The sequence below is a fragment of the Uranotaenia lowii genome, chromosome 1, assembly GCF_029784155.1.
Source record: "Uranotaenia lowii strain MFRU-FL chromosome 1, ASM2978415v1, whole genome shotgun sequence".
NCBI classification, from domain to species: domain Eukaryota; kingdom Metazoa; phylum Arthropoda; class Insecta; order Diptera; family Culicidae; genus Uranotaenia; species Uranotaenia lowii.
This window is the reverse complement of record NC_073691.1, coordinates 57,477,057-57,498,539: the sequence shown is the minus strand read 5'-3', so window position 1 is coordinate 57,498,539 and position 21,483 is coordinate 57,477,057. Positions and strand designations below refer to the sequence as shown.

At 42.5% G+C, this 21,483-nt stretch overlaps 2 protein-coding genes across 3 annotated transcripts in view; one reads left to right on the top strand and one right to left on the bottom strand.

The window, feature by feature from the left end:
* The window catches only part of LOC129740376 (serine/threonine-protein kinase OSR1), a 40,720-nt gene that overhangs the window by 11,674 nt on the left and 7,563 nt on the right, over window positions 1–21,483 (bottom strand). The gene's annotated exons all lie outside the window — the stretch shown is intronic.
* On the top strand, window positions 14,752–20,115 carry LOC129760346 (uncharacterized). The gene has a single exon (XM_055757992.1). The coding sequence runs from the start codon at window positions 14,752–14,754 to the stop codon at window positions 20,113–20,115; it is 5,364 nt and encodes a 1,787-aa protein (XP_055613967.1).

The window sequence follows — 21,483 nt, the reverse complement described above, 5'->3', positions numbered from 1 at the left end:
ATGTTGTGCTTTTCAAAACAAAAAAACAACAAAAAAGCGGACCAACATCTGTCCCAGAAAATACTTGATAGAACTAAGTGACAGATGATTTGACAATCGGGAACACCATGTTAAAAAAAAAAATGATTGAGATATTGAAGAAAAAAAGATTAACATAGAGAAACTTCTAGGTGTGTTAGCCAAACTTTGCAGTTCTTTTGGCATTGTTTTTTTTTTTAATTTGTTTTAAGAATTCCATTATAACAAATTTCATGTAGATTAAGCTTACTTTAATTAGTTGCGGCGCTAAAACAAAGGTGTTCCCGAGCAAGCTCTAATTTAAGTTAACGATGCATTCTCAGAATAAAAATTAGAAGCCGAACTAATTTTCATCTTCGAGAAACCAGTGATGATGTTCTATTTTAAGCAAGAAACCTTCCGATGAACGACAATATTGTAATCTTTTTTTTTTTAATTCATTAGACTTGATAAAAACAACGTTTGGCAATTTTTTTTCATGAACTGGATGAAAATAAAACGCTGTTCACTATCAGCAGGTACGAGTTCCTTCAATACAAACGTCATCTATTTGCTTTCGAGTGCCTTACCGATTAGGATGGCGTTTACTCTCGTTTGTTGGTTCCATACCAATTGTGTTACTATCACGACACGACACGCTACCAAACGATGGCTAAAAGGTATTTAACACACGTATGTAGATATGTACTTTCGTGGGTACAATGCATATCGTATAGGAGAGGCGAGGGTGGACGAAGAGTACCCATTAGACTGGCCCATAACAAAAAAAATCCTTAAATTCCACCCCCTAGGTTGGTGCCTTTAGGTGAAAAAATGACTTTCTGAAAGTTTCAGGTCATTTGGCAAAAGCACGATCTGGCGCAAAGGACTTGAAATTTGTATGAAGATTTTCGGAAAAATGTATGAAAAATCGCCATACCTTCACACTTTGTGTTCTGAAATATGTCCCCAGTTTGCTAGAAAGCTCAGAATTTCAGGAATTGTACTTCAAATAATGACAAACAAGTTTGTAGAAGATTGTGACGCGATACGAGTTGATTGTGATGAGTTATTTGCAATTGAATGTGTGATTGTCGCATTTCTTTGATATAACGTGAACGGTGTATAGGCTAATAATCGCACTTATTTGATCGCATCGTCACACAATGAGAATAAAATATACAAAATTTCTGTCCCGGCAAAGTTGTAGCCTATTTCATAAAAAATAGTTGCAACTATGCCGAGGACACAAATTTTCTATCTGTTATCTCATTGTGTGACAATGCGATCAAGTTAGTACTAATAATTCACCTATATACCGTTCACGATATATCGATAAAATGCGAAAAAAATCACACATTCAATTGCAAATAACTCATCACAATCAACTCGCATCGCGTCATAATCTTCTACAAACTTGTTTGCCACTATTTGAACTACAATTCCTGAAATTCTGAGCTTTCTAGCATACTGGAAACATATTTTAGAAAACAATGAGTGAAGGTATGTCGTTTTTCCATACATTTTGCTGAAAATCTCCATACAAATTTCAAGTCCTTTGCGCCAGCTCGTGCTTCTGCCAAATGACCTGAAACTTTCAGAAAGTCATTTTTTCACCTAAAGGCACCAATCTAGGGGGTGCCGCGTTGAAAACAATGTTGTTAAAATCACCCCGTACGAATTTGGGCCAGTCTAGTACCCATAAGTAAAAACGAAAACCAAACAGCATCATCCAACAACAAACTTACCGAGACCGACGGCGTGGACTAGGAAAGTGATAAGATAAACAGCGCGGTCCAGCTTTTGGTTTCGTGTGTGGTTTACCTTGGACGGAGTATTTTTCTGCACCGAACAGTGTTTATTGCATTGCCCATTAGCGGATTTTTTTCTTTCGTTTTGTTGCCTTGCTAACTACCAAGGGTGTGGCACCGACAAAAATGTGTTATTTTCGAATATTTCAGTATCAATGTTTTTTAAAAACAAATTTGATAGCGTAATCACTGATCACACTGACATGAGACTCAGAACAAAAATTCAACCATTTTCTGTCTATTTTTTTTTGTAGGTTCGCAATACCGACGGCAGGTGGCGAACTTAAAAAATTTTACACTGTAGGAAAAATATACTTGTTTAGCCCTATGTTATCGTAGAAATTGCCTGTTTTTTCTTTAAAGTTGGGTGGCATTTCCTGACTGGGATAGCATTTCTTCAAATCGATCGATGCGCACTCTGGAATCGATATTGCGCACTGTTGGAAAAATTATCCAGAAAACGAAATCGAGTGTCCACTGTCCAGTCAGTATGGTCAGTGGCGTAATCTTTCGAACATTAGGTGTGTTACTGAGTTGTAAATGTTCGTCAATAGATGGCTCTTAGTAAGAGGTGGTTGTTTTTGACATATATATCCAAAACATCAAAAGCAAACTATGTGTGTTTGAAATGGCTTTCTGACGCGATAGAGAAGTTTTTTTTTAAAGACATTAGTTGAACCTATAATTTAAATTCGTATTATATAAAATTTTATTGGAATCAGAAATCATAACTAATCCTTATGGATCGCTTGTGTTTGTAGCTAAGAATTCAAAATAACCGTCAATCAACAACAGTAAAATCAGGTTTATTGAAATTTGAATATTGACGCTATACAACACTCTTAGTTAGTAATACCACTGACCATACTGACTGGACACTCGATTTCGTTTTCTGGATAATTTTTCCAACAGTGCGCAATATCGATTCCAGAGTGCGCATCGATCGGTTTGAAGAAATGCTATCTCAGTCAGGAAATGCCACCCAACTTTAAAGAAAAAACAGGCAATTTCTACGATATAATCAGGTTAAACAGGTACATTTTTCCTACAGGGCATTTTTTGTCACATTTTTCAGGTTCGCCACCTGCCGTCGGTATTGCGAACCTACAAAATCTGACAAAAGAAATAAGACAGAAAATGGTTGAATTTTTGTTCTAAGTGTCATGTCAGTATGATCAGTGGTAATACTTCGAAATGTTTCTCTTTGCCACAAACGAAAAAAGTATCAACTCTTAACTGTTTTAACGAATTGAACTTCAACACAATCGATTCCATTGACACCCTTACATTATTGGTTGGTGCATAATTAACAGGTGCAGCAGCTTGTTATCAGGAATGGCGACGAAATTTCGGATTCTCCCGGAAAGTACGTACCGGGGTTCACCTTCCCAATGCTGAGCAAACGTATGGTGCTGTTTTTCTCGATAAGAGTGACTTAAATTTAGTATTTCCCCTTTTCGAATTCCCGGTAACTAGGGCACTGGTATCTTTGCCTTCCTTTTGATAAGCGTTTGGAGTTATGTGGGTTCCTTGGAATCTGTGAAAAGTATAGGTAAGTTTTTCTTGGGAAAACGGAATGAAGGAATAAAACCGTCTATCTATGAATCAGTTTTTTTTTCTGATTGCATTTAAATGCATTTACCTACACCCACAGATCAAGATTGACTCAAATCATGACATGCAGATGATTACACATCATTGGCACAGGATTCGCACATTATTGGCGGAAGCTTTGCGCCAAATGACGTCCCAAGTAACACCGATAGTTTTATTAGATTTCTTATAAAACCAAAACTTTATCTTGTATCCTGCTATAAAACTTTAAATGTTACTTGGGGTTGCCCTTCCAAGACATACGCATTGCCTGTGCCTGAAAGAAACAATAAACAATTTTTTATAGTTTCTCCCTATCCCAACACAAGAGCGCTTTGTGCTAGTAATCCTGTAGATTTTTTATTTCGGTAGAATATTGTATGCATTATTTCGTTCGAGAGCTCAAGCATAGAATTATTTAGCACCAATCGGCATTTAGATTCTGCAACTTCTTCTTTGAGTGTACAGCAATTTCTGGATCTGTAGTAAACCTCATTTCAATATGCATTACAAAACCAGTGTTGTAGAACCGGAATGCCTGCAATTATTACCGAAGAGCCAGTAATGTTAAACAGAAAAACTATGAAAGCTCGGTTAAATATACCGAACAACCGGTAGAGTTTACCGAAATACCTATTATAATTACCGAAAAACCTGAAATTATTACCCAACTACCTAAAACTATTACCGAAAAATTTTTACTGGAAAGCTGTAAAAGTTTATTTACCAAACGGCCGGCAAAATTTACCAAAATATCTATAGTAACTACCGAAATGTCGGTAAATATTCTCAAAAATGTCGGTAAATATTACCGAAATACAGTAAGACTAGTTTACACTGATATACGTACCGCGGAAAAAACCCTGCTTATTGCAGAAAACCGTGCTAATTGCAGAAAACCGTGTAAAAAGGACCATTCAAATTCTGCAGCTCTGAAACTTGAGGCCTGAGACTTGAGAAGTGAGACATGAGACATGATACCTGAGATCTAAGACCTGCGAATGTTACCTGAGACTTCAGACCTGACAATCTAGACATGAGACCTGAGAACTGATACCTGAGACGTGGGACTTGAGACCTAAGACCTGAGACTTTCGACATGACACCTGAGACTTGAGACTTAAGACATGACACCTGAGACCAGAGCCATGAGACCTAAGACATGGGATATTAGACCTGAGACTAGAGACCTGACACCTTAGACCTGAGACTTGAAACATGAAACCTGAGACCTGCGAACTGGTACCTGAGACTTGAGATCTGACAATTGAGACATGAGACCTGAGAACTGATACCTGAGACGTGGGACTTGAGACCTAAGACCTGAGACATGAGACCTAAGACATGGCATGGGACAATAGACCTGAGACCCGAGAATAGAGACCTGAGACTTAAAACATGAGACCTGAGACAACAGACATGAGACTTTAGACCTGAAACATGATACCTGAGACATGAGACCTGAGACAGGAGACATCAAACCTGAGACATGAGACCTGAAACTCTCAAGTCTCATGTCTAATGTCTCATGTCTCATGACTCAGATCTCAGTTCTCAGGTATTAAGTCTCTTGTCTCAGGTCTCATGTTTCATGTCTCAGGTCTCGGGTCTCAAGTCTCGTGTCTCATGTCTCTGGTATCAGGTCTTAGGTCTCATGTCTCTTGTCCTGGGTCTCATGTATCATGTCTCAGGTCTCAGGTTTCTTGTTTCAGGTCTCAAGTCTCCTGTCTCTTGTCTTATGTCTCAAATCTTTGGTCTTATATGACAGGTCTCTGGTCTAAGGTCTCAGATCTCATGTCTTTGGTCTCAGGTCTTAGTGTCTCATGTCTCAGATCTAAAGTCTCATGTCTAAGATAAGGTTTCATGGCTCTTGTCTCATGCCTCAGGTCTCATGTTTCTTGTCTCAGGTGTCAGGTCTAAGGTCTCAGGTCTTAGGTCTCATGTCTTGTGTCTCAGATCTCAGGTCTCATGTGTCAGATCTCAGGTGTCAGGCGCAAGGTCTCATATCTCACGTTTTTAGTCCCAGAGCTAAGATTTTCCCAGCTTCAAAAACTTCTAAGTGTTTCCCGTTCAAAAGGATTATGTTCTGTCAAAACCCGTGTTAATTCGCGAAATCCGTGTTAAAAAAAACGTATTAATTCCCTAAAACCGTGTGAAAAACCGCGTAAAAAATCTTGGTGTACCGGTAAAGATTACCGTAATAGCGGAAAATATTACCAAAATACCAGTAAGTTTCACCAAAAAAAAAAACTCAGTTATATTTAACAAACAATCGCTGAAATTTTCCGAAATACCTGTAGTAATTGCCGAAATATCGGTAACTTTTACCGAAAAAAAGTAGTTTTTACAGAAATCTCTGTAATCATTACCGAAGTACCGGTAATATTTACCGAAAACTGTAAAAGTTCCGGCAATTTTTACAGAAAACTGTAAAAGTTTCGATAATTTCGACCAAACATCGTAAAACGTTCGGCAATTTAAGCTTGTGATGCAAAGCATATCACGCGAGAGATTCAATTCTGCACAAGATACTTCAAAAGAAAAATTTAAATTCTGAAGAAAACATAAAGGGTGATACGGTCAAAATTTGATCAATATCAACTTGACGTATTTCTTTCAATTATGCATTTAAAAAACCTGAACACCCCTCATTTTGAAGGTGTGTGTGTGTAATATGTTGCTCTTATTTTGATTTTGGAATTCGCTCTTCAGTTGTCAAAATGCCGTCCAAGGAAAAAGAGCAGAGTATTAAAATTTTGCTCGCGCATCGCGAAAATCCGAGCTACTCGCACGCAAAGCTGGCAAAATCGCTAAAAGTTGCCAAATCAACCTTTACAAATGTAATTAAAGTGTTTGGGGAACGTTTGTCGGCAGCCAGGAAGTCTGGATCGGGGGGAAATCGAAAACCGAGCCGCTGAGACGACAAAGAGGGTTGCCGGTAGTTTCAAGCGAAACCCTAACCTCTCTCTCCGAGATGCCGCAAATAAGCTGGGTGTATCGTCTACAACCGTGCATCGAGCCAAAAAACGAGCCGGACTATCGACTTACAAGAAGGTAGTGACTTCAATTCGCGATTATAAACAAAATACGACGGCCAAAGCGCGATCCCGGAGGCCGTACACGACGATGCTGACGAAGTTTGACTGCGTGGTAATGGACGACGAAACCTACGTCAAAGCCGACTACAAGCAGCTTCCGGGACAGGAGTTTTATATGGCAAAAGGAAGGGGAAAGGTAGCAGATATTTTCAAGCACATGAAACTGTCAAAGTTCACGAAGAAATATCTGGTTTGGCAAGCCATCTGTACCTGTGGCTTGAAAAGCAGCATTTTCATAGCTTCCGGGACTGTCAACCAAGAAATTTACGTGAGTGTTTGAATAAACATCTGCTGCCTTTCCTGAAGAAACACGGTTGTTCCGTAGGGGAGGAGCGGGCTATATGCGCCTATTAAGCAGAACACTGATTTAATCAAATATCACAGCGAATATGTTTACAAAAACTATATACACGTGTGCAGGCATCTGTTTTCTATACATTGGAGTAATTTTTATGTTAAAATTTTCTTCTGTTTCCAAGAGAACGATTTTATTATAAGTGTTGTCTAAAATGCCGAACCTCAAACCGTGCGGGCTAAATGCACCTATTTATGTTTTGTACAAAATTTCTGTTTTTTGAGCAATATTTCCATATAATTTCATTGAAACTGGTAGAAAGTAATAATTTCCGTACGACAAAGCTGAAGTTTTATAAAAATATATGTATATTATAATTTTATGGAATAAAACAAAAGTTAGGGTTGCCATACTATGGAGGCAGTTCATCTATAAGAAAAACTTTATCAAATCTGTTTTTAGATCTTCAATTCTTTCTTAAGATGTTATTCAGAGCTTAGATTTGAAGGTTCAATAATAAAAATCATTTATTTGTTCTATTTAACCTGTTATTTTAGGATGGAGGCATTTTAAAAACATGATGGGGGCATACAAAAACACTCTATTATTACACTATAAAACCATTATTTAACCTCCACAAAAGCTGAAATATGTTTAATTTCTTAAGTTCATTAGAGTAAGAAACAAAAACCATCCTAGTTTTTGTTTTAAGCTTCTTTACGTATAATTTTTAAAAGTCAAAATATTACATCAAAATGTATCAAAACCTTGTATGATTTTTTGAATTTTTTTGAGTTTGTAAATTCATAAAATTCTTTCTTGCCTTATGTTCTTAGCGTATCACCCTCAAAATGCATTGGTCAGATAAGCTGTCTAGTCAGCCATTTCATCAAACAGCCGTAGGGTCATTTAACCCGATAGGCCCATTTAGGAAACCTTTCCCCTACTGTTTTGGTCGGATTTGGCATCTTGCCATTACGGTAAAAAAGCCATGGAGTGGTACGCCGCCAACAACGTGCAGGTGGTTTCCAAGGACAAGAACCCTCCCAACACGCCAGAGCTCCGCCCAATTGAGAAATATTGGGCTATTGTCAAGCGGAACCTAAAGAAGACCAGAAAACTGCTAAGGACGAGCAGCAGTTGGCTTTCTGCGGCGAAGAAGTTGGACAAGGTGGTTGTACAAAATCTGATGGCAGGGGTTAAGCGTAAGGCCCGGCAATTCGGATTTGGAAAAGCGGAAGCCTAACTGAATATTTTTCCTGAATTTAATACTAATTAAACTTGAAAAAGAAATTTAATTTGATTTTTTAAATAAACGATTTCACCGATTTACCAAATTTTGACCGTATCTGAACAGGAACAACCCCCAGGGTACAAATTATTGTCATGAAATCTTTGAATTTGATTTTTGATTATGTTTTGTTTTAAGAAAAAGGCTTTTGTTGACCTGACGTTTAGTAAAATAATCTTGCCAGCTACATTTGAGTACTGTAGTCTTTTCAGTTTGATTTTACGTTTGAATTTTATATCATTTGCCTAAACCACTAAACCATCGCCGCTCCCCATTACGCACGCCAAATTGACTATATACACACGTACGTAGGCAAATAAATGAATGGCCCACCCGAAATGATGCTATCGCCCCGGGGGTATCGCCGATACTAAAAATAAAAATAGCTTCTCCCTACCAAATGCTTGGTCCGGCAACCGTTTAATGTTTCCTCCTTCGGTCTGGAAATGGAGAAACTCTTCTGCTGATTTTGCAGCTTAAAAATCATTCGATTGAGGGGAGGAAACATAAAGTAATAACTGTGCTAACTGGTTCATTTTCGCCCCAAGTGTCGGTGAAATTTAGCAGAAAGACAATTTCACTTTTTTTTTACCGATTTTCAATCAATAAAGAATTATCTGAATCGGTTTCGATGAAAATTTTTAGAATATAATCTTTCATGGGAACAGACGTCCTCGTCGTTTTCGTTGAAATTTATCTCAAAACCTGCAATAACACCGGACAGTTGTTGTTGTCGATATCGAAAACACATTCGATGGAATTCGAATAAGTTAGGTTCAGCCTGTTGTTATTGCTCTGTCTGTCTTCGTTTGAATTCCTGTCGTTGTTCCGTTCTCCAAACCCCTCTAATCCAATCTTAAACCCCTTTCCCAGTATCGAATCCAGTCGATAAAAACGTGACTTTTGATAATCAGATTTGTTTCGGATTTTTTCCCTCAATTATTCAAAAAATGTCTCATGTGTCTCAGGAGCAAAGATCAATAAAAATAACTTTTATTGCTCTTTCTGCTAATAAAATAACTGGTTTGCTGCCCTAGAATGTCTCAAAAAACTGCAGCAAGATTCGGCTCAAGCTGGACAAGTTTATAGTAAATGCGATTGCATCACCTTCAACTGTTTGTGTCCCCATGCTGGCACCTGTTTTGAAACATCAACACAACTGCAACGAAACGGCAGCGATGATACGGATTGACTTTGATTTTCGCAGGAATTCACGTTCCGACTGGACGTGGGACCTGATCCGTTCCACGGAATGATGCCGCGATGGACGTGGGGACGTGGGCTTGAAAATTCTCATCGATTTCTGCCACTGCTCTCCTCATTCTACCCGGCCGCAAGGCTTTACGGTGGAAATTTCTACATTCTCGGCAGCTGTTTTTGCATATTTTTTAGTCGATCAACATTCTTGAATTGTTTTCGTTTTTTTTCGCGTAAAAAGGTGGCTTTCGAGCTCACCGTTAAACATACAAGGCTCTACACAGTGGATTCCGATGAAAATTAGTGTAAATTTGAGCTTCTGCAGCCTTCGAAAACGATTATGCAGGTCACTATTTTTGCTATTGCTTTTTCAGGAATGAATAAAGCGAGAGAGTTAAAATCTAAAAAAAAACAAAATAAAAAAGTTATTGCTTTTCTATTTTTTTATCGGGATTCAAAACTTAAATGGAGCTTCAGGCATCTCAAAGAAAACATTTATTTCGTTCAATAATTGAAATCTAAATGAATGGAGATATTTTGTTAATTCCGAAACACTGACCTTTGCTAATTTTAAGCTCATTCGAACTTGATTTAAGAGTGCCTCAAAGTGATCAAAGTTTTGATTTTTGGCCTTCAAAAAATGTTTTATCATTGTTGCACTTAAGATTTTAGTTACCTAAGAAGTCTTTAAAAAGTTAATACGATACAAGCGAATGGCAATAAAAACACATAAAACACATTCCCATGCTGAGTAAAATCAGCGTGTTATAAATATGAAACCAAGATAGGTTAAAATGCGCCAAGCGTGCAGGTTCGGGTTAAAGGCACCCGATTCGGAGGAAACCGAACGGAGCGTGTATGAAGCTGTCAAAACTGGCCACGCGGAAAAGAAACGCCATTGTGCTGCAAATTTTGGCGTGACGCGGTCGAAAAATTGAAGTGCCCGGAAATTGGCCTCAAGTGTCGGACAGAAACGCGGGTTTTTACCTGCTGCGTTCTGGAGTGGAGTTGGGACGTCGACCAGCATTGTCCACGGACACAGGTACGACAAACCCGTAGCGAAAATCGCAAAATCTTTAACCCATTCCGAACCCCACAGGAACGAGCAAGCCGCTCAAATCGCCGTTCGTGGTCGTTCGTTCCGATAGGCCGACCAAGCGGTCATCAGCTCGGCAATCCAACAGGTAGGATTTCCTGATTTTAAAAGCGAACGCTCCCAGCACTTACACTTTTTTCCATTCCGTAGGAAAAGAACGAGCCAGTTTCGCAGAGGTTCGCTAATAGCTCTCGAGAAGGCCACACACTTGCGTAAGTAGCTTCCGGAATCACGCTTGGGCAAATATTTAAAATGCATCCGTTTCCTCAGGGCCCCTTTTCGGAGATTAACAATCTCATCTCCTGCACTAAATCGTCAGAAACAATACCGCAGCCCCCTGTTAGACCCCAGGAGGCGCCACAGACGTAGGGCAATCGACGCACAAAAGCGGAGGCACCACTTAGCACCCCAGTCGCTGATTGGGGAAATGTGGGAGTGTGTTGCCAAAATCTAAATATCAAAGCCTAAGTCATTTGAAGCCATTCTTTTCATTTATGTGGCGTTGACCACGATAAGCCCCCCAGAATATCATCCAACAACGTCCAAATGATTTAAAAATAGATAAAACATGAATATCTGGTTTAATTTGTGAAGACCATTTATCAAAAGCATTTTAAATTTTAATATCCATGTCTGTAGCGAAATGGTGAATTAAGATCAAATATACAATTTGCTGCATAAACAAAGTCATATGAATTTCATCTATTGGTTCAAACATAATAACGACTGTTTTATTTATTTTTTTTGGCACACTGTATCATTATTTGTGTCCTACCCAGCACTGTACTCTTATTCGATAAAAATCTTTGACCATAAGCCAGACTTCGCATTTTTTCTAGAACATGACTCATAAGTTTCTGCACAGCTGCAGTACCCACCATTTTCACCACTTTTGGCCAATCCTTTTTAAATTTTCCGATGTCATCAGCTGGTTTTATGTATTTTCGTAGCTTTGCTTTGGTCAAAGCCCAAAAAGTCTCGATTGGCCATGCCTCGGGGCTATTTGGCGGATTCATGTTTTTTGGCACAAAACAGATGTTTTAGCTTTTTTGCCACCCTAGTCTTTGGCGTAATGGTATGATGCCAAATCGGGCCAACATATGACGGGTTCACCACGCTGCTTGATCATCGACAATAAACGCTTCTGGAGGCATTCCGTGATATAAATTCTGGATGTACAGTGAAGTATTGGCCCAGGAAGGGTTTTATAGAACAATGTCATATACGTTTTATCGTTCATGATAATGCACCCAGAACTTTTACAAAATATTGAATCATACAGTTTCCGGGCTCTTGGATTGACAGAAGCGGCTTGATTTGGGCTCCTTTTAGGTTCTTTTCTGCTTCCGATACGAATAGAGCCCAAGTTGCTCTTTAGCACGCATCACGTTAGAAGTCGAGGTCCCGACTTTTCTCGCCACATCCCGAACGGAAGTGAATAGTTGAAACAAGTTGAGCACCACTGATTTTCAGTGTGTGTTGCAACGGCTAACTTTACCCAAAACACAAACACGCCAAACCAAAAACTTGTAGCAATTATAATTATTTACTTACACACGTCATTTTAAAAACTTAAGCTAGCTACATAATAACTACTCACGGGTCCGTTTTTCCTACTGTCTACGACCGCAACAGACCCTAGTGACACCACTGATAGCCGGCAACGAAACAAACCAAAAACCCACAACCAGCTGATCTTGGTTCGAGCCGGTGTTTTCCAAACGACTAGCGAGCGATGACCTACGGTCTAAAAATAGCCAGCACCAACCAGGTTTTTTCTACCCGTGATCACCAGCCAACAGCAATCATCACAACCGATCACAACCAGCCTGTATTGTTTTCGACGATCTCTCGAGCTGGTGTTTTCTACACGGACCGGTCTGAGCGAGCAGCTACCTACGTTCTACCACACAATAGACGGCAGAAGACGGATTGTTTTTTCATCCCATGTTTGGTACCCGAGTTGCTGATCGATGACACCGGCCGGCAATCATCACGCAGTATTGGTTGAGATGATCATCACCAGCCGGTATTGTTTCTAGCGACTACAGCAAGATCGCGAGCGAGAGTATTGCAGCCGGGAAAAACATCGCAGAATGAGGAGGCAGAAGGCAAAACTCACCACTCGAACCAGTCGAGTTGAGCCTGCCAACTACTCCGGATCGGATTATAAATTTTATTTGTGTTACTCGTTAGGATAAGCTATAATACATGTTAAGTTAAGTTCAAATCTAGTTTTGCTTATTAAACCTTAGTAACCTTAGATAATAAATTGTGTTTGTTATACGGAATAAAATTGTGCGTAGTTTTTAAACAATATTGTGCGCGTGTTGAACATTTTAATCCGAGAAAGTTTGCTCGCAAGACCTTGTACGGAAACAAGGCAAGACTCTGATAGTCTTTCTTGGATGGGTTCGATGTTGGAGAGCCGTCGGTGAAACACGGAATTATAAAGAACCACTTCGAAGGAACCAAGGTACGGCCCCAACATTGTGGTCCTTCGAGCCGGATGAGGATAACCAGGAATCCGAAACGCACATTGGTTACGCACAGTGGTTACACGCACAATTGGGCTTGTTGGCGCCATTTCAACTAAGGGAAGCGCCATCATCAGCGGTGAACAATCCCCTATTGTTACACCCCGCGAAAAAGGGTGCATTGTTCTACAGCTCAAGCATCAGCGCGCCATTGCATCGGGAAGGCTTGGCTTGGGTGTTGCATGCGAAACACCTGCCAAGGTATTGCATGCTTTTGGCAGCAGTTGGTCGAATTTTGAGGATCAATCGGTGGATTTTATACACGGTCTACCGTTGTAGGAGCAACATCACTGCACGTGCGGAGTTTCCTGTTTTCTCAGGTAAATATGATAAGTGCAGTATATGTTCAGCCGTTATTAGGAAATGCATGATTCTAACACCATTCTTCGATCCCTATTGTGATCATCATAATCCGGAGTGACGTGGCAAGCTACGTAACCGCTTGGAGTCGGTTCAGGCGATATTGGATCGCTTTCCCAGGGCCAATTCGACAGAAACTATCGTTGGTGACAACGGTGCTCACCGCATTGTGGTGGAAGGCAGCACAGGGCCACATCGGGAGGTTTTCGGTGTGGGTGCTCCTTGGATTCGGTTTCGAAGTGGCAAGCGAGCTGCTGCGTGGCCTCTAACTACCGTCGCAGGGAAAACGGTGATCCCTACCTGGTTCACAAGTGGAAGTGGGCCGCATTTCGGAGCTCTCGGTGTGGGTGCGACTCGGAATCAATATCGTAGTGGCAAGGGAGCTGCTGCGCCTCAACTCACTGTTGCAGACGAGCTGCTCATCCGGTCCTGATCCGGAAGTTGCACTGGGCCGCATCGACGAGGTCTCGGGGTAGGTGCTGGTCTTAGGTGGTTATCGTTGTGGCAAGGGAGCTGCTGCGTTTCTTCGAAAACCATCTCGTACCATTCTGGTTCGAAGCTCAGGGCCGCATCGAGAAGGTTTCGGTGTGGGTGCGACTCGGACTCGGTATCGTAGTGGCAAGGGAGCTGCTGCGCTTCAACTATCCGTCGCAGACGAGCTGCTCATCTGGTTCTGGTCCGGAAGTGGCACTGGGCCGCGTCGAGGAGGTCTCGGTGTGGGTGCTGCTCGTAGGTGGTCATCGTGACGAGGTGTTGCTGCGCTGCTACAACTCACCGCAGGAAAGCTGTTCAACCGATCTTGGTCCGGAAGTGGTACTGGCTCGCATTGAGGAGGTCTCGGTGTGGGTGCTACTTGATCCGAAGTAGCAAGGGCGCTGCTGCGTTCATACCGGCGAAGGTCATCGCAAGGTGTCAGGCGAAGGTCGCCATTTTCAACAGCATCGCACAGCAAGCACGAAGGAAGAGGCAGCGCAACAAAAAGTTCTCTCGGGTGAGATAAATTGAACAGTATATGTCCACGATAGCTAGGTTAGATAATACACTTTTGTAAATGAAAAATTATCCTCTTCACTCAACGTGCTACACATCCTTGAGCAACAACTGTTCGTGATCAGAACAATTTTGGAACTGCTCGTTAGAGCAAGTCATCTTCTTTGGATTTCGCTGGTCGTTTGGTCTGGATTCGGCGCCATTACAGGGTTCATAGGTAAAGTGAACAGTATATGTTCAGCCGTTGCAAAATTTTGGAATACTACATCCCATATTACTCCTCTTCGCCTGCCTGTTGATGAATTCTTCGAGCGTTTGAGCTGGGGATCAAATTCGGTTTCTGGGTGACGGTCCACAAATTACCATTGGTACAACGAAAGGGTTTCTAAGGTAATTTGCTGGACAGTATATGTTCAGCCGAATTTTGGACACTTTTTTGGAAATCTACACCCACATTTCATCCTTTCCGATTCTGACGTCATCAAAATGCCGAAATCAACTGCTGCTGAGAAGGCGCCGCCGTCGCTGAAGGTTTTACGGGTGAAATTAAAGGAAATCCAAATCAGCTTTTCCGACATTTGGATGTTTGTCGACGGGTACAGGGAGGATTCAACTCAGGGTCAAATTGAGGTTCGATTGGGTAAAATTGATGAGCTGTGGGAAAACTTTTGCGACACTTTAATTCAGATCAAAGCGCACGATGACTTTAAGGAGACTGATGACTTATTCGACAAGGAAAGGCAAGATTTGAGCAACCAGTACTACTTTTGCAAGGCATTTTTGGTTGATCGGGCTAGAGAATTTGCGGTGCCGGATTCAATCAATCACACTGTTCGAATGAACGAATCGTCAGGCCATAGTGGGATGGATCATGTGCGGTTGCCTCAGATAAAATTACAATCTTTTAATGGTGACATCGAAGATTGGCTTGGATTCCGAGATCTGTTTACCTCGTTAATCCATTGGAAGACAGATCTTAGCGAAGTTGAAAAATTTCACTATTTGAAGGGTTGTCTTGAAGGGGAGCCAAAAACCCTGATAGATTCACTTCAAATTACGCAGGCCAATTACACAGTAGCATGGGAAACATTGCTCAAACGCTATAACAACAGCAAGCAGCTAAAGAAACGACAAATCCAAGCCTTATTTTCTCTTCCCCATCTGAACAAGGAGTCGACAGTTGATCTTCACGCCCTGCTGGAAGGTTTCGAAAAGAACGTTCAAATCCTCGATCAAGTTGTGCAGCCCGAGAACTACAAGGAGCTTCTCTTGGTTCATCTTCTCTCAACACGGTTGGATCCTGTTACGCGTAGGGGGTGGGAGGAATTATCAGCTAGCAAGGAGGCGGATACTCTTGGAGATTTGACGGAGTTTATTCGGCGGCGGATTGCTGTTCTAGAGGCGCTTCCATCCAAGGCATTGGAATTGAAGGGTGGTTATCAGCAGACAGCCGGGCAGAAGCAGAAACCATACGTTCGGGTCAGCCACAATGCTTCACAGCAGCAGCAGCAGCAGTATCAGCAGCAACAGTATCCGCAGCAACAGTATCAGCAGCAGCAGAACCAACAGCAGCAGAAACCAGGGGCATGCATCGTCTGCAAACGGGAACAGCATGGTGTTCATCAATGCCCAAAATTCAAGCGCTCCACTGTTTCGGAAAGGGTGAATCTACTTCGAACACATGGGTTGTGCCGAAATTGCCTAAGAACGGGACATCAGGCTCGGAATTGTCCATCGAAATTCTCTTGCAAGCAGTGTAGTGGTCGTCATCATTCGCTGGTGTGCTTTCGCTCTGAAAACAACAGTAACGGCCAGGTTTCAGTAAACGCATCGAGGAATGATTCTTTCTCCGACGATCAGGAAGCAGAATCATCGACACGTGTGGCGAACATGGCAGCTCCAATCGGTTCATCGGTGAATTCAGCTTCGCAATTTCGATCTCGTGTTTTACTAGCGACAGCGGTGGTCATTATTGAAGACGATATGGGTAATCAGCTTCCGGCAAGGGCTCTGTTGGATTCCGGTTCTGAAAGTAATTTTATGACTCAACGGCTTAGTCAACGGATAAAGGTTTCTCGAAACAAGGTGGATGTTTCGATTCTCGGCATTGGACAAGTTGCGACGAAAGTGAAGCAGAAGGTCAGCGCTGTGGTGAAGTCTCGTACCTCTGAATATGCTCGTGAACTTAGTTTCTTGGTTTTACACAAGGTTACGGCAACTCTTCCGACAGCAAATGTCAACACTGGTGGTTGGAATATTCCTGAGGGAATTTCGCTAGCCGATCCTGCCTTTTTCCAGTCCAATAGCGTGGACCTCGTCTTGGGAATTGAGTGCTTCTTCGAATTCTTCGAAACTGGTCGAAGAATATCGCTTGGAGCGAATTTGCCAGCACTCAATGAATCAGTCTTCGGATGGATCGTATGTGGAGGTGTTTCTCAACCGGATAGCTCTTTAAGAGTCAGCTGCAACGTCTCGGCGAACGAGACACTTGATATGCTGGTGTCACGGTTTTGGGAATCCGAGGAGATTGGATCGAAGAGGAACTATTCCCCGGAGGAGAGTCTATGTGAGGAGATTTTTGAGCAGACGGTTCAGCGGAGTTCAAGCGGGCGATACAGTGTTGCTCTGCCAACGAAAAAGATTGCGGTGTCAAGGCTCGGTGGCTCCAGAGACATTGCTTATCGGCGGCTCTTGGGTACAGAACGTCGATTTGCTCGAGATACAGAACTGAAGCGCCAGTACATGGAATTTATGGAAGAGTATCATCAACTTGGGCACATGCGGAAGGTTCCGGCGGAGGATATTGGCAATTTCAGAAGGTGTTTTCTGCCACATCATCCGGTGATAAAAGAGGCGAGTACGACTACCAAGGTGCGCGTAGTCTTCGATGCCTCGTGCAAGACATCTTCGGGAGTTTCGCTCAACGACGTTTTGATGACAGGACCGGTTGTACAGGATGACCTCAGGTCCATCATCATGCGGTGTCGGACGAAGGCGATTATGCTGGTGGCAGACGTGGAGAAGATGTTCCGCCAAATTGAGATTCAACCCGAAGACAGACCTCTACAGTGTGTGTTATGGCGCAAGGATCCTAGCGAGGACGTAGGTGTTTACGAGCTGAACACGGTGACCTACGGAACGAAACCTGCTCCGTTTTTGGCTACCCGTACTCTGCAACAACTGACGTCAGATGAGGCATCTCGTTTTCCCTTGGCGGCGCAAGCGATGGCAGATGACACCTACATGGACGACGTCATTACCGGAGTGAACATCCTCGAAGAAGCAATTGAGCTTAGGAAGCAGTTGGAGCAGATAACGGAAAGCGGAGGTTTTCGACTACGCAAGTTTGCCTGTAATCGGTCGGAGGTTCTACAGGGTATTCCGCAAGACAATTTAGCGATTCCAGGTTTCGTGGATTTGGATCCAGACCCCTCTGTCAAAACGTTAGGACTGACTTGGTTGCCCGGTTCGGATACATTCATGTTCCAATTCAATTTGCCTAAATTTGAAGACCTCAAGTTAACGAAACGTAACGTACTCTCTGTTATCGCCATGTTGTTCGACCCCCTAGGGCTGATTGGAGCCACTATAACCATGGCGAAGATTTATATGCAGCAGTTGTGGACTCTTCAAAATTCGGATGGCAAACGGCTTGATTGGGACGAGCAACTTCCTTCCACGGTGGGTGAGCGTTGGCGAAAGTTTCACGAGGAGTTGTCTTGGCTGAACACTATTAGAATTGATCGCTGTGTTATTCTTCCCAGCTCGATTGAGCTGGAACTTCATTGTTTCTCGGATGCTTCTGAGAAGGCTTTTGGAGGTTGCATCTATCTTAGGAGCAGAGATTCCCACGGTTTGGTTTGGACTAGACTGGTTTCGTCGAAATCTAAGGTTGCCCCGTTAAAATGTCAATCGATAGCACGTCTCGAACTCTCTGGAGCGTTATTGATTGCAGAACAATTTGAAAAGGTGAAGGATTCCTTGAGAATTCCAACTAAGGCGTTTTTCTGGACCGATTCGACGTGTGTTTTGCGGTGGTTGCAAGCGATTCCGACTGTGTGGACGACGTATGTGGCAAATAGGGTGTCGAAGATTCAAACTATCACTCAGGGATGCAAGTGGAGCCATGTACCAGGAATTGAGAACCCGGCGGACTTGATATCGAGAGGAGTTTCGCCATCAAACATCGTGGAGAATCAGTTTTGGTGGAGAGGGCCAGCCTGGTTGCAGGAATCACCGGAAAGTTGGCCTCAGGCGCCAGCGTTTTGTGTCCAAGGAGAAGGAGAGGAGGAATTACGTCGTACTACTGTTGTCGCTGTCGCTTCTGAGGTAGAGGAGTTTGTTACTTCATACATTTCCAATTCTTCTTCGTTTATCGATCTTATTCGGAAAACCGCTTATTTCCTGCGCCTGAAGACCTTTCTTCGGAACAAATTGAGAAACTCATCAGCTGAACCAAATCGAAGTTTTCTCTCTGTGTTGGAGTTGAAGCTAGCCGAATTCGACCTTATTAGTAAGATCCAGAAGGTAGCATTTGCGGATGAATGGAAGGCGTTGGCAGAAGAGAAACCGGTGTCCAGGAGCTCGCCGATGCGTTGGTATAACCCATTTCTAACATCTGAAGGAGTTATTCGACTCGGCGGAAGACTACGGAACTCTGATGAGCCCCATGAAGCAAAATATCCGATTGCACTTCCTGCTAGGCACCTCTTTTCGACATTGCTCATTAGATATCACCACGAGAAGCTGCTACACGCAGGCCCACAGCTTTTGTTGAGTGTCTTGAGACAGCGTTATTGGATTTTTGGAGGAAGGGAAACCGTTAGAAATGTAATTCACCGTTGTTTGAAATGTTTTAGGGCCAAGCCATCTCCAGTTCAGCAGTTCATGGGCGATTTACCTGCTTCCAGAGTGACCATAGCTCCAGCCTTTCGAAGAAGCGGTGTGGATTATTTCGGTCCTGTTTATGTCCGACCAGCTCCACGGCGCCCGGCAGTGAAGGCCTACGTTTGCGTTTTTGTCTGTCTGTGTACGAAGGCAGTTCACCTGGAACTGGTCTCAGATTTGACTACTGACCGATTCATACAAGCGTTGCGCAGATTCGTCGGTCGTAGAGGAAAGTGTGCCGAAATCCTGTCCGATAACGGGACTAATTTTGTTGGTGCCCGTAACAAAATGAAAGATCTAATCAAGCTGCTGAATGATCCTTTGCACCGTGAACAAGTGGCTAAGGAATGCGTAAATACCGGAATTCAATGGAAGTTCAGTCCACCCAGCGCCCCCCATTTTGGTGGTCTCTGGGAAGCTGCGGTTCGATCAGCGAAAACCCATCTTCTCAAAGTGCTAGGAGAAGAACCAGTTTCACCAGAAGATTTCAACACTTTGTTAATTCAGGTTGAAGCGTGCCTGAACTCCCGGCCGTTGACTCCCTGTTCGGATGACCCAAACGACTTGGAGCCTCTAACACCTGCCCATTTCATCACTGGTAGCTCCCTCCAAGAAGTACCAGATGAAGACCTTTCAGATGTTCCCTTTAATAGACTTGGGAAATGTCAGCAGGTCCAAAAACGGTTCCAACAATTCTGGAAACGATGGCGAAGAGAGTATCTGTGTCAGCTTCAAGGAAGGACTAAGCGGTGGAAATCTCCAGTTGGCATCCACGAAGGCACACTAGTTGTTTTGAAGGACGAAAACCTCCCACCCCTACGTTGGAAAATGGCCCGTATTCAACAGACGTATCCTGGCAGCGACGGAGTGGTACGAGTCGTGAAGCTCAAAACCGCCCAAGGATACATCGATCGCCCTGTTGAAAAAATATGCATCCTTCCCATCGAACCCATGAATCCTTAAACGCACCTACAGTTGAGCTCTGAATCCTCCCCAATTGTTCAAGTTCCCACGTACGTCGAAGAGGAGTTTTTTTGTATTCTTTCAGAAATCCTGCAATTTCTGGGTGGGTGAGGATGTCTACGACCGCAACAGACCCTAGTGACACCACTGATAGCCGGCAACGAAACAAACCAAAAACCCACAACCAGCTGATCTTGGTTCGAGCCGGTGTTTTCCAAACGACTAGCGAGCGATGACCTACGGTCTAAAAATAGCCAGCACCAACCAGGTTTTTTCTACCCGTGATCACCAGCCAACAGCAATCATCACAACCGATCACAACCAGCCTGTATTGTTTTCGACGATCTCTCGAGCTGGTGTTTTCTACACGGACCGGTCTGAGCGAGCAGCTACCTACGTTCTACCACACAATAGACGGCAGAAGACGGATTGTTTTTTTCATCCCATGTTTGGTACCCGAGTTGCTGATCGATGACACCGGCCGGCAATCATCACGCAGTATTGGTTGAGATGATCATCACCAGCCGGTATTGTTTCTAGCGACTACAGCAAGATCGCGAGCGAGAGTATTGCAGCCGGGAAAAACAAAACATCGCAGAATGAGGAGGCAGAAGGCAAAACTCACCACTCGAACCAGTCGAGTTGAGCCTGCCAACTACTCCGGATCGGATTATAAATTTTATTTGTGTTACTCGTTAGGATAAGCTATAATACATGTTAAGTTAAGTTCAAATCTAGTTTTGCTTATTAAACCTTAGTAACCTTAGATAATAAATTGTGTTTGTTATACGGAATAAAATTGTGCGTAGTTTTTAAACAATATTGTGCGCGTGTTGAACATTTTAATCCGAGAAAGTTTGCTCGCAAGACCTTGTACGGAAACAAGGCAAGACTCTGATAGTCTTTCTTGGATGGGTTCGATGTTGGAGAGCCGTCGGTGAAACACGGAATTATAAAGAACCACTTCGAAGGAACCAAGGTACGGCCCCAACACCTACCATAAAATCATAACGCATAATAACGCACAACAATCATATCACAGCTTGGACGGCACAGCAAGGTTGCTGGAAAAAAATCTGTGTTAGGTTAGGAACCTGAAATTCTGTGACGGTTTTCTGTGACGCTTTTTCTATGAAGTTCATAGGGAAACCATGTCAAACATCAACAAATTGGAAATTTCTTACGGATTTAATTGATAATAATCAATTTACATTTCCTTGTTTTCATATTTTCATGAATTATAGTCAGAAATAAAAACTTGAAAATGATAAAATTTAGAAAATTTGTGAATTCTGTGAAAAATTTAAATTCTGTGATTTGTGACACAGATTCTGTGATGAAATTTTGCTCAAAATTCTGTGATAATAC